The 13,275-nt window shown below is 45.5% G+C and overlaps 1 protein-coding gene across 1 annotated transcript in view; it reads right to left on the minus strand.

Annotated features, from left to right (window-relative positions):
- Positions 1-12,570, minus strand: part of AGBL1 (AGBL carboxypeptidase 1) — a 706,519-nt gene extending 693,949 nt beyond the window's left edge. Inside the window, exons 1-3 of the mRNA XM_078078906.1 lie at positions 12,432-12,570; positions 9,600-9,731; positions 5,806-5,899 (exon numbers count right to left, since the gene is read on the minus strand). Coding sequence (XP_077935032.1) covers positions 5,806-5,899; positions 9,600-9,731; positions 12,432-12,555 — 350 coding nt within the window. The 5' untranslated portion in view covers positions 12,556-12,570. The remainder of the gene's footprint in view (positions 1-5,805; positions 5,900-9,599; positions 9,732-12,431) is intronic.
- Between the last annotated feature and the right edge of the window lie 705 nt (positions 12,571-13,275).

The following is a 13,275-nucleotide window of genomic DNA, read 5'->3' on the forward strand; positions in this document are numbered from 1 at the left end:
GCTCATAATCTCAGGGAACCCATTAGCTTTGGTTGAGTCCCCACTCATCTGTCAGATAAAGTGGAATGGTGTGATGCTTGGAGAAAGCCCAGAAGGCCTGGCTCTGGGAAAACACAGTGATTTGCAGGGGAGGAAAAAGAGGAGCAGGACATTTTTTATAGCTCATAAATTGAAAATGAAATCACCATAAAGGACTGCCAATGAAGCAATGCCCAGTAATCCTGCACTCGGGCAAAGCTCAAATGCCAGAGATGCCTTGAGATCAGGCCTTTGATGGGAGAAGATCACCTAAAAGTATTCTGACCCCAGGGAGCTACAACAGGAGGATAAGCAAAAGAATTTATTTATGAGGCTTGCTGAAGACTGACACATCCATCTCCTTCTGTCACCAAGGTGTCTGAGCACAGGTGGAACACACAGCCTCCGAACCCCTTAACCCCACTGAAATCCAGGTCCCACCCCTGAACCTAAAGAGTATAAATCATAGCATGAGAACCCTGCTGAAAATCTGAGAGGACATTGAGGGGGTAGGAATATTAGAGATGCTGGCCTCTGTGTGAGTGAGACCAGCATGGTCCCAAATGACACACTTCCTGACCTCCCGTGTTCTTTGCAAAGCTCTAGAGAAACTGAAGGTGAGGGATGAAGGAACCTGCTCAGCCTATGGACAGTCCCGAATCCTCTTTTCCAAAGTGTGGCACAATGGTCAGAGAATCCAATGAAGTTGAAGAACCAGCTTCTCTGCTGGAAGACTCAACCCATTTCTGATTGACGCTGATGTTTTTGTAGGAAGACAAGCTGGTAGAGTTTATAGACCTGGGTGGTATACTGATGATAGGAGCTGGTAACTCAGCTTCAAAGCTTGGGTTAAATATTACAGTGTGACAATCCAATAGGATCAGAGGGGATGTGGCCATGCTTTGGAAATGGTCAAGTGAATGAGCAGTGAAAATGGCCATTATTATTACCAAAACCCTCAAGTCCATTCTGGAAATGAAGGAGCAAAGGAGGCACAGCTCCTAGCAGAAAGCGTCTGCTTCTGCAGCAAACACAAGCTTCTCTAAGGTCACAAGATGATTCAGTCACAGACAATCAATCCTTCTTCACCTCAATAAATTTTCCTACTTAATGAATCTGGACAGCGCAAAGACAGCTTTGGTGCAGATAAACAAACCTGTCCACAGTAGAACAAGTTAGCAAGAGCCAGCTCACCCTGGCCCGGTGTCATTTCCTCCCCCCCATTGCTATAAAAAGCTCCCCCATAAATTCTAAAGCCCCAGCTGTATCAATCAACAAACCAAATCCTGGAAGCCTATCTCAAAAACTAAGCAAAGTTTTAACGTGAATGCTGCCCCTTAGCGTCCCCTCAAACTCAGATCTTTCCCTTCTGCCAGACTAGGTCAGTTCCCCAGACAACTGTAAGGAAGAGAGAGAAGACTCACAAGTTTTTCCTCCCCTGTAGTGAGTGATATTGTGTTCTCTTTCAAGCAGATGGACTCTGCTTCTCACTCTCCTAGAATGAGTTCTTTCCCAGAAGGCACCTCAGTCCCTCACATGACGGTGTTCTTGGAGGCCTGCCATGTCATGTCCCAGGCATGTTTAGACATGAGAGAACCATGCATGTGGAGCCAGCTTGGGATCAAAGAAGAATGGGTTCATAAATATGAAGTGTCTACTATAATGTACACTCACTAAATGCTGGCTTTTATTCATCATTAGGTTATTCACAAAAACTTTTTTTTTAATTGAAGACATCTTTTTTAAAGATTTTATTTATTTATTTATTTGACAAAGAGAGAGAGAGAGAGAGCCCAAGCAGAAGGAGCGGCAGGCAGAGGGAGATGCAGGCTTCCCGCTGAGCAGGGAGTCCCAAGGAGGGCTCGATCCCAGGACCCCGGGACCATGACCCGAGCGAAAGGCAGATGCTTAACTGACTGAGCCACCCAGGCGCCCCTGAAGAAGAAATTGTTTTTTAATTGAATTAACAGTCTCCCATTGTCCAGGCACTTAGATAGGTCCTATGGAGAATAACAGCAAGGTAAATATAATGTGAATTCTGCCTTTAAGGAGTTTAGAGTTTAGAAAGAAGAGAGGACACACAGTCCAACACAGAAAGGAGTTAAATCTGGTATATGTTATGAAAATATAAACAAAATTCTAGAGAAGCACTGAGGGAGAAGATGCCTCCTGCCTGGTGAGCTGCAGCAGGCGGGGCCTGGAGCATGGGGAGAATCTCTACCGTTCAATAAGGCAGCAGCACCATTACGGGCCAGGGGAAGCTCTGACTGAAGGCCCGGGACAGGACAGCGCATGCCATATGTGGGGGGAGTAGGCTGAGAAGACAGAGGAGAGGACGAACCCAAGGATGGAATGGAGATTGGGACAGGTGCTTCATCGCTTTCAAGTCAGGGACGACCAGGCAGAGGGCTGTAGGAGCAAACAGTGCTCCAGCCGGGGTGATGGTCATGAGGGAAGAGACATAAGCCAACACAAACACATGGCAGGGGGACCATGGCAGCATGGCGGTTATTTGAGAAGGGAGGAAGACCAGGCCAGGAACAGCCGCCTCCACTGGGAGTGAGAATGGGCACAGGGCCACAGAGGGCTAGGAGTACTGCTCTGCACGCCCCTTCTCTCTAGAAGGTGTGTGCTTAGTGCTTCAGTTATAAATCTCGCCCTGAGTACTATCTGGAGACAGGGCTTCACTGAAGGACAACTGCACCGCTAATTTTAGGTTTGTGCTGGAGAAGTCGGGCAGGGCAGGGAGGAGTCAAAATGACAGCCCCAGGCATCTGCTCCCACAAAGACATCCGAGAACATCTCGCCCCTAGCTTGCTAGCATTTGGAGGATGACACTCAGTAGGGCTATTCACGTCCTTTGATGTGGTACTTCATCCCCTTCCTGGAAGACCCCTTCAAACCCAGATTCTGGCATCCAGGTGGAGTTGAACAGAACTCATTGGGTACATCTGAGTTACTATTTGGGGGGATGGAGTTCATGCGAGAAGTGAGTAGTGGTAGAAACGTCTCATCTGCATGCTCTCCTCTGGCTCTGCTGTCTGATCTGAAGCAGCCAGCCAAGTATCCAGTGGTATTTGTATTAATAACGGTTAACAGTATTATGGCACATCAAAGCTCATGAGATTTTTATACATTATTTCTTAATGTCCACCACAAACCCAGGAGGTAGGACTTGACATTCACACTTCAAGGAACGTGAAAGCTTGCTGAAGAAAGGTTAAATGAGCCACCATAGAATCTACTAGAAAGAGGGCTACAATGCTGGTCTTCAGATTTCAGTGTCTTTGTCCTTACCTGGCTATTGGGGGGGGGGAGGAGGGCTGGGAGTAAGATAGAAAATAAGGCAGCTGTGGGAAAGAATCCAAACATGGAGGGAGCAGATAATCATTTAGCCTTTGAGAGGAAATAGCCATTCTATTGAGGAGAAAGACTCCCCTATCATTAAGCAAATTGTTCCACGAGTATGAGCCATTTAGACGGCAACAAAAATTTAAACAAACTTTAAGTGCTTATGATCATCTTACATATGGTGGTTTAGAAATAAAATGCTGGAAACAAACCATGTAAGACACTCCAGTGGTGCTTTAAGAGCTAAAGCTCATGTATCAGACAGGGTTTAAGTCCCAGCTCTTCCACTTAAATCCCAGCAAATCACTTACTTCTTTCAGCTTCCATTTTTTCCCTTGTAAAATTGGGGACAGTAATAGCACCTGCCTTGCAGAGAAGAGGAAAGAATCAGATGGGATAAATGCCTGCTAAGAGCTCAGGACAGGGCAGGGCACAGCATGAAGGCCATGGCCATGATGGCCACATGGTAGTGGTTGGTAAAGAAACTCCTTCTCTATGGAGGATTGGTTTTAGATGGGCATTGGGCTCAAGAAGGGGAAATCATCTTGCCCACATTTTATAGAAAAGACCAGAAATGCAGAAATCAGCCTGAGGTCCCCGAAAGGTTCCTTCTGTCATTTCAAACATTCCACCCCCCACCATGAATCCGTGGTTTTTCCCATGGCACCCTGATCAGATCTGTGCCTGAATTCCACTCGCTCTGCAGCAGAAGAACAAGAGACATAGCAACCTGACGTGAGTCTCTGAGAAGGGGACTTCTGTGCCTTGTTGCTTACTCTGCCCCAGCTCGGCCTGAACAAGGAAGACAATAAAAGCTATCTATGGCCCAGAAGGGAGAAGTCTAGTGCCAAGGTTCTCTAGGAAGCCTTCCAAATAGCATGGCACCTCATGGCAAGAAGAGATAAGTGGGTGAGACTCCTATGTGGATCGGCCCAGCAGACATCACACCGATTTTCACATAGTGTCAGGGAGGCAACCACATACTCCTGAGCTGCCAAACGGATGAATGGAAACACTGCCAGATTAGAGGCGGTCTTGTCGAGAGAGGAAAAAGATAAAAGTTCACAGACTGGTGACCAAAGGACATATTGAGACCGCAGATGTCAGCAGCAAAGGCCCACACAGCATGAGAAACACCACGCGTACCTAAATCATACATATCCAAATGGACGCAAATGGAAGTTTAAGAGGAACTAATGTACAATTACAGAAAAAATCCGGAAAGCTCATCTTTTTTGGTCCCTGAGTTGGTGATTCTGAAGTTCTGTATTACTCGCTGAGGATCCCTTGATAGAATTGAATTGACTTCCCCTTGGCAGAACACTTGCTCTCCAGATGTTTCTAAAGTGAGGGACATAGGACACTGACTCCCCCCAAAATGGTGGTCTTCAAACAAGACCCATTCCCTGGCCAAATCGGGTCTAGGACACAGTGTACTATGGACCCATCCTGGCTATTCTGGATGTGTTCGGGCTTCACAAAGGCTAGGACAAGTCTCACTGTAAAGGACTCTGCATAACTTGGTCTAATCCCGTACTTCTTGATATATTTGATGAGGACATTTTTTTACTGAAACAAAATGTATTTCACTCTGGGAAATGCTGGTGTGGAGAGCCACAGGTGAGGATGGATGAGAATGGCATTACAGTGGTGACCCAAGAGAAAAATAGTCAGGTGGAACAAGAGCCTAAGATGGATGCTGAGATGCAGAAAAATCTCATGGCTGGGCATGGAAATGCTACTTTGCCAAATGACCCCATATATCTCAGAAATTGGCTGAATTCTTTCTAATATTCTTTCAAGGTCCTTGCTGAGTCACTCTCATAAATGATAGATCTTAATGGTTCTGAATATCTCCTCGTGTCTAACCATCTCTCCCTTTTTAAGTTTGTGATTCATGCCACTCCAGCAAGCAGGGCCAGAGAGAGTGGGCTGAGTTTCATTTTCCAATCATAAAAGTACATCTCAAAACCAACACGCACCCATGATGGACTACGCTAAGGCCTGGATCTCGTATCAGAAATTTAAGTGGCTGACTCTAGAGATGCCCTGAGGAGCATCACCTCTGCCTGTCACCTTCTACCTGAAGGATCCAGGCAAAAAACATGGGCTTTTGAGTCAGAAAGATCTGGGTTCAAATCCAAGCTCTGCCATTTCTTAGTATTGTGACCTTTAGATAAGGCTCTCTCCCCATGGTTTCCTCATCTGAAAATGAGGATAATAATATACCCCTTCAGGGTCATCGTGAGGATTAGAGGAAATGATGCATGGGTGGGGAGGGATGCCCATTGAAGCAGGATAGTTATTGCACCATTATCTACAAGAGGGTAGCCATCACTCACCTCAACTGGAAGCACCATGAGAATACACATGAGGCCTTCTCCATCTCTGCATCTATTACAAAGAGGGGGAAAAGCACTACAAAAGTGCCCCTACCTGATTACTCGGGTGCGCTTCTGGGTATAAGGGGTGATGACCTTGAAAAGCAGTTCCATTGCTCCATTAATTCCCAGCATGGCCCCCGTGGTGACTGAGAAAGACCAAATCACAGTAGTTATTAGACCATCTGAACCAAGAATTCTTTTCAGCATTACAGAGTAGGCCTAAAAGACAGGGGAGCTCTGTCACCTTCCTTGCCAAGGGCCACTCAAAAGCAGTGAAACTCTATGGTCTTTGCATCTTGGCTTGGAAGCAAAGATCACCTGTAAAGCATATATTCTCTTTTCATTCATGTTTTTCATTCCTGATGGCCCAATGTACTTCTTCATTGTATTCTTAATCAGAATAGTCAAAGCAAATGCCAAGCAGATTTTTCTGAAAGTAGATCTTTAAGTTTCAATTCAAGTGCTTTCACCCACCATCAACTTCCCCCGTGATACATACACACACACACACGTACACTCAGGCACACACAAGGGCATACACACACACACACATACACTGCCAGTATCTTACAAGATAGTTCCTTAGACTCATTCTGCCATTGAGAGACTTCACAATGAAGAAAGGTCATGGGTGGATGGGTTAAGGTTCAATCCAACTTGGACTGACTCCTTTAAAACTTTTAGGGGCAAGCTAATAAAGAAGGCAGCCCCCTTTCTTCTGCACCCTGGTTCCAAGTTCCCCGACAGCTTTCGTAGTTGGATCTCCCATGACTGAGTCTCAGACTTAACTGTGCCCCCATCTACTAGCACATCAGGGAAGAATCAATTCTTCCTCCTCAGAGGTCAATAGCCTGGGAAATTTTTGCCTTTTTGCCCAACTGGATGGTTATTTAAAAAAAAAAAAAAGAAAGAAAGAAAGCCATAGATCTGAATGACAGAAAATAACTGATAAGGGTATCGGGTCAGCCCAGTGGCTTCAGATACAAATTTTGGACCCAAAAGCTCTGGACGTCACACTCATCTCCAATGATGTCCTGGCTTCTCTGCAGCATCCCCAGTTCCTTGCTCCACTCAGCTCACTTTAGGAAGAGCTCTGGTCATGTCAAAAAAATAAGGGGTGCCTCCAAGAGACAAAATGGAATCAGTCTGGCAGGGGGCAGAAGTTTCAGGGAAAGAAGGAAAGAAGGGATTTTCCATGGTGGGACTCTCTTGTCTCTTTCCTCCACCATAATGGGTGGGGGGGGTGCTGAAATCGAGGCCTAGGAATGCCTTGTGATTTGGACCAGCCTTGTTCCAGGAAATATGAGTGGGAGCAAGGGAGTCATGGAGAAACAAAGAGAGAGAAACAAGGGAGGCTTATCCTGGCTTGCTCCAAGCCTCGGGAAAGAAGAATAGATGGAAATCTGGGGGCTCTAATATAGTTCATCCCAGTACAGTCCACCAGAGAGAGACTGAGGCTGATGTCTTAGTGATTACAGAGTCTGCGTGTTCCTGGAACATCCTCTATGCATATGTCCCTCCTGAGGCTGGTACAGGCAGCCTGGATCAAAATTCAGAGATTTGGCATCCTAGTCCTGCCCATCAATCTTCCACTCTCATGGCTACTAATTCAGTTCTTTATTTCTAAACTGGAAAAACATGCTGGAGCAATCTCTTGGCAAATCATTCAGCAAATTCTAGTCTTAAGTAGCGTTAGGGACAAAATAGTTTTAGGAGCACAGATTCTAACATGGAAGACCTTAGACTTGGAATTTAGATTTTGAGTGGCCCTTGGCAAGGAAGGTGACGGATGGGATTTTAGATGGGAACAATAAGAACCACCCCTACACACATATACACACACACACACATATGCACACACCCTGCCGAGTTCTTCCTTGCTGGCTCCCCGCCCAAGGTCAGACCTCTGGCAGCTCCATCAACATCCCCATTGGCCGGTAGAGAGCTGCCAAAGGGTTCATTGGCTGTGGCAGCCCCACTATGGCTCCAGCCAACTCCTTCCACAGATAGGAGCTGTTTAGAAAGCTTTCTGGAACATTCAACAGTGGCTAACAATTCACCAAAGAGACAGCAATCAATCCACAGACTTTGTGAACTCTGCTTGCTTCTCATCAGTGAAGTCAATGTACAGTGATAGTATAAATTCTAAAATAACCTTTAGGGAACAATTCATTGGGACAATAAATGTAGTCTTAGAATGTGAGACAAATGGCCACCTCCTCACACCTGCAGGCAACTCCCAACATTTTTTAGAGCTCCTTGCTAAAAGGAAGTCTTCCAGACTTCTATAACCAATATACATAATAAGACAGGTAAGTTATTCAGCCTAATTGTTCTTTAGGAAACTAAAATGAGATACTTCGAATCTTCTGCTGCTGGCAAGCTCCAAGTGGGGGTGGCTCACCCTCCGGCTGCTCATTAATGACAGTTGTCCTTTACACAAAGCCACAGCTCCTCACTTGGGTTTTCCTTAATTAAAGATGGGTTTGTACAGATCTTTTCAGCCTCTCCCAAACATTCTCTGATTTTCTGGTCAACATATATGAGTGTGGGAGGAGGTTCTGTCCATGAACATGGAGTCAAGGACCTATCTTGTTTTTTCCTGAAAATACTTTATGTTTATGGGTCCTCCATGGTTATTAATGGAATTAACCAATGAAATAGGACCCCACTAACTATCTTAGTAGTTCTGAGGATAGTTAGGGGGAAAAGTCACCTCCTCACTCCTCTTAGGTGTGCTTTTCCCATTATTTCAAAGGACTAAGGGAAAAGAATAGAGCAGGGAAGGAAAACTAATTGATCAACTACAATGTGACAGACATACCCATGAACATCATCTCACTTATCCCATCTACCAAGTCTAGGAGCTCTTATTAACCACTATAATTTTATAAAGGAAGAAACTGAGGTAAACAGGTTAAGTGCCCATGCCATAGGACTCCCAAGGAATGAAATCAAAGTCGAACCCAGGTATTCCTGGTTCTGAGCCATGTTCTTTCCTCTAGAGAGCATTACATCACTTTCATTGTGCAGGAGAGGGGCTCAGAAAAGAGAAATAAAGTCTGTGTCCATTCTATGTGAGATGGGAGGTACAGAATCTACTCTGTTCATAGCAAGTGTCCCCATATGGAGAGTAAACATGAGTTTTGGAGTTAGAAACTCAGCCCCCAAACTTGTCTGTATAAACTCAAGTAATTGTTTCTCTCTTCCAAGCTTCATTTTCCTCTTCTTGGCTATAAAATGGTAAATGTAGATATAGGATTGTTATGATAATCTGAAATAATCCAAATCAGGAGACAGCAAATAAGTATGAACCCATGTGCTATGATGCATCTAGTTACCTGAAGGACTATGTTGAGAAGCACTGAGAGATAAAACAAGGTAAAGATGTTTTAGTAAAAGATGCTGTGATCAACAGGCAACTTCGGGGACATAGTAGGGAGATCTGTGATGTGAGGGTCGTTCTTGACATTGCCCTATGCCTTGAATATGATAAGGCCTAAATAAAGCCCTATGCTCTCTCCTGCCATGGGTCTTTTCTCACCCTGTAGTACTAATAGAGAGACCTAGAATACTATAATGTGTGGTTCCCAAGGGAAAACAAGACTGACATCTAACTTCAGGAATGAGCTCAAGAGTTCTACCTGGATGAAGAAGAGACAAAGAAAGCACTTTTCACCTCTACAGCCTCTAGAACGTGAGGCTCCCTGTAGACTTATTTGTCTTGTTGGGACAACATCTATCCTCCACCCAGACCCTCCTTCCAACCCCAGCCCCTAAATGGTTTCTAGGTGTCCCGGCCCGGTCTGGAAGCCACCCCAGAGAGCCACAATTTGAGGCACTTACCACTAGAGGTGAACACACGCAGAGCCCAGAGACAGTGAAGGAGGTTCTGGCTGTGGGACAGGTTTTTCCTGGCCAGAATCAATGTCACATCGAGTGCTTCCAATTCTAGTGCCTTCTGTCCAAACTTTTTATCTAGAAATATAAATCAATCCATCTTAGTTGTGTTTCACATTAATTCTGAAGGCTGTACAATGCATGGGGCACAGGAAGGCAAAGATGGAACAGGCAAGAGAATGATCATAGCCAATGTGACTTTTCCAATCTACCAGAAAATGCTACTAAGTATGTCCCCATTGGAACCAGATGGCCCAGAAGAGCTAAGGCAGGGTGTACATAGGGTCCATTCATTCCTCAAGTAATATTTACACGAGGCCTTGTGGACTGTAGGACTCCCACACCCTGTATGTAAGCGTGTTTCTGACTGTCCTCAAACGTGAACTACAGTTTAGGAGGGTGTAAATTTCTTCCTTTATGATAGTTCTGGAATGTAGGATACTTAAGGTACATAACATCCAAATGCAATGTGTGGAACTTGATTGGATCCTTCTTTGAACACGTCTGTAATTGCCCCATTGGGAAACATTTGGAGAAATTGAAATGAGTATAAATTACACAGTAATTTTAAATTTTAAGTATTGTTAATTTTGTTAGATTTGTAATCGTGGTATCAGGATTATACAGGAAAATGTCTCTTTTCAAAGAAATGCATTCGAACATATTTAAGAGCAAAATTCTATCTGTAATTTTCCTGAATTGCTATCAGACTCACTGCAGGTAGAAATGAGTAAAACAGAGACAATATCCTAAACCTGGTTTACCAATATCCACCTCTAGACCAAAGAACACCAACAAAAGATGGCAACCAAACTAATATGACCGGATCCCTTCACCAGAACAGAGGCGTCTATCGGGCTCCTTTCCTGAGCTGCCAACCTCATTTCCGTCCTGTTTGGGTCAGCCCCCGGCAGCCTGCATGGCAGTGGTGAGGGCTACAATCTGGTGATGGCAGAAGCTGCGGTGATATAATAATGTCAGTAGTACTATCCAGGTCCAGAGCTTGGGAATCAGGGCCATGATCCATCCTGCGTCTCTTTCTCTTCTATGAAACCTACATGACTAGTTTGTCAGGCCCCACATGCTAAGCAGGTGTCATACAACCTCACTTAATCCTTACAGCAACCTTAGAATTAAGGACTGATACCTTCATTTTGTAGATGAGGGACCAGTGGCTCAGAAAGGGTAAATAACTTGCCCTAGGGTGCACAGCTAATTAGTGTCAGGGCCAGGCCTGAAACTCAGATTTGATTTCCCAGTTTATACTATTTACAACCCTTCAAGTGTTGGCTCACATGTCACCTCTCCCTGACCACACCATCTTGGAGGAACATCACCCTTTTTTTTTTCCCTCACAGCTACTAGCTAATTATCATACTCTGCTATTGCCTAGTGAATTATTCACTTTCTGCCCTTCCCCACTTGAAGGTAAGTTCCATGAGAGTGGGCCCCTTATCTGCCTTGGTCACCAGTGTTCCCAACGCCTAGCGTTGTGCCCAGCCCCAGGAGACATGTAGTAAATCCCTGGCTGAATATTCAATGAATGGATTGTGTTGGTTTTGTCGAGAACACACTCACACGGGTGCTGGCTGATGTCTGGGTCTTGGTCGTGACTTGTGGTGTATTGAATGGACTCAAAGCAGAGATCCAGACAATGCAAGGTCAGAGTGTCCCTGAGCCCCTGCTCCCCTGTGGCCGCCGCTGCCTGCACTGGACAACACAGGTCCACCTTCTGCAGCGCCTGAGCTCCCCCACTATGATTTATATAAGACCTCCCACAACGGGAGCTTGACTGTTATGACTAGTTTGCAAGGGTTGCATGCATCCTGAGTGCGCAGGCTTTTTAAACTGTGCACCAAGAAGTTCTAAGGTTTTAGGGAGGTGTTTCGGGGTCTTCTCGAGCAAAAAGAAATGGGTATGGTAGAAAGAGTTCTAGGCTCCTATCTTCCCTTCTACTAGGGAAGCTCCGCTTCCATGTGGCTTACAGTAAAAGGCTGAAAATTTGCCCCCCTCCCCAAAATTCATGTCCACCTGGAACCTCAGAACGTTATCTTATTTGGAAATGGGGTTTTTGCAGATTTAATTATTTAAGGTGAGGTCACACAGATTTGCATGGGCCCTAAATCCAGTGACCAATGTCCTTGTAAGAAGGAGAGGACACACAGAAGGACACAGAGTAGGACACCACGTGAAGACGCAGATAGAAATGGAAGTGACGTGTCTACAAGCCAAGAAACGCCAAGGACGGCTGGAAACACAGAAGTTAGCAGAGAGGCATGGAACAGATTCTCCCAAAGAGCCTCCAGAAGGAACCAACCCTGCCGACAGCCTCGATTCAGACTTTCTGGCCTCCAGAACTGTAAGAGAATACATTTCTGTTGTTTGGAGCCACACAGTTTGTGATAATTCGTTATAGCAGCCCCAGGAAACTCATGCACTTATATAATGAGCTTCCGTGTAAGATTCTGTTCATAGAAATGTTCTGTTTATTGTTAGAGTGATTGAAATCTGCCTGGGAGCACCTCCCCTCTGTCCCCCATCTGCTCCATGCCCCATGCAGCCCACACCTGCTCAAGGCCCCGCCCTAGCACAGCACCTTGGATTTGCTGACATCCAGGACAACAAAATGACCTCTCCTGTGGGGCTGGTCCTGGCACCACCACCAAAGTGTCTAGGACCTCCCTGCACATCCCCACAAGAGTTTCCCAAATTGCTCTCATGATAACAACCCCGCAAGTGCCTTTTCAGCCATCTTTAGATCTGGGGGGGTGTGGGTACCTCGTAGGCCAACTTTGGCCAGCAGTCGGAAGAGGGGCAGGAGGACATCATAGTCTGGAGAAGCTGTCCTGGCTGTGTCCACCAGGGTCTGCAGAAGGGCCTCGCTGCCCCCTTTACTGATCATGTAGCGAATCCTTCGGTCGGTGCCTGAGGGAGAAAGCAGAGGAGAGTGAGGCCCCGAATAATCACCTTCATTTCCTTGGCACAGAAAGCAGACCCCACAGAGACAGAGCACAGAGCAGTTCATTTGCCCCAGAAACCAAAACTGTGTGGTTTCTGAAGGAACTTGTATAAAGCTGTGCTTTTAGGTAAAGGATTGGGGTGGGGGTGAGAAATGGAGAAATAATGGAATATTTAAGAACCTAGGTGTGTCCACCTGCAGCAGCTATAATAAATGGAATCCACTTTCCCTGAGAACCTGTGGAGTCTCGGTGTACGTATGTGTACTTGTACATATGTACATAAACAGGAATATAGGCTTACCTAGAATCATATCCTTAATAGAAGAGGGAATATCAGTATCCCTCTGGTATAGGCTTGAATCCTCTGTAACCGGGATTGGGATGATAGTTTGTCTGGAATAATTTAATTGATGATATAACAGTTTTGTGGTGCTGGCCTCCAGTAACCAACAAGAGGAATATATGGAAATAGCTAGAGTGCTTCTTTAAGAAACAGACATCCACTCATCCGTGTCAGGAGTTTTGAAAAGGGCCTGGAGCTAGGATCAGGTATATTGGTCTTTCTACCTAACAGTTGTGAACAGGGACCTCCCCCACCTTGCCCCAGGACAAGCTCAAAAGCAGGGATTACATTTCAACTTGGAAGGGGACCCCAGTGATTG

This window comes from Halichoerus grypus, chromosome 8, assembly GCF_964656455.1.
Source record: "Halichoerus grypus chromosome 8, mHalGry1.hap1.1, whole genome shotgun sequence".
NCBI classification, from domain to species: domain Eukaryota; kingdom Metazoa; phylum Chordata; class Mammalia; order Carnivora; family Phocidae; genus Halichoerus; species Halichoerus grypus.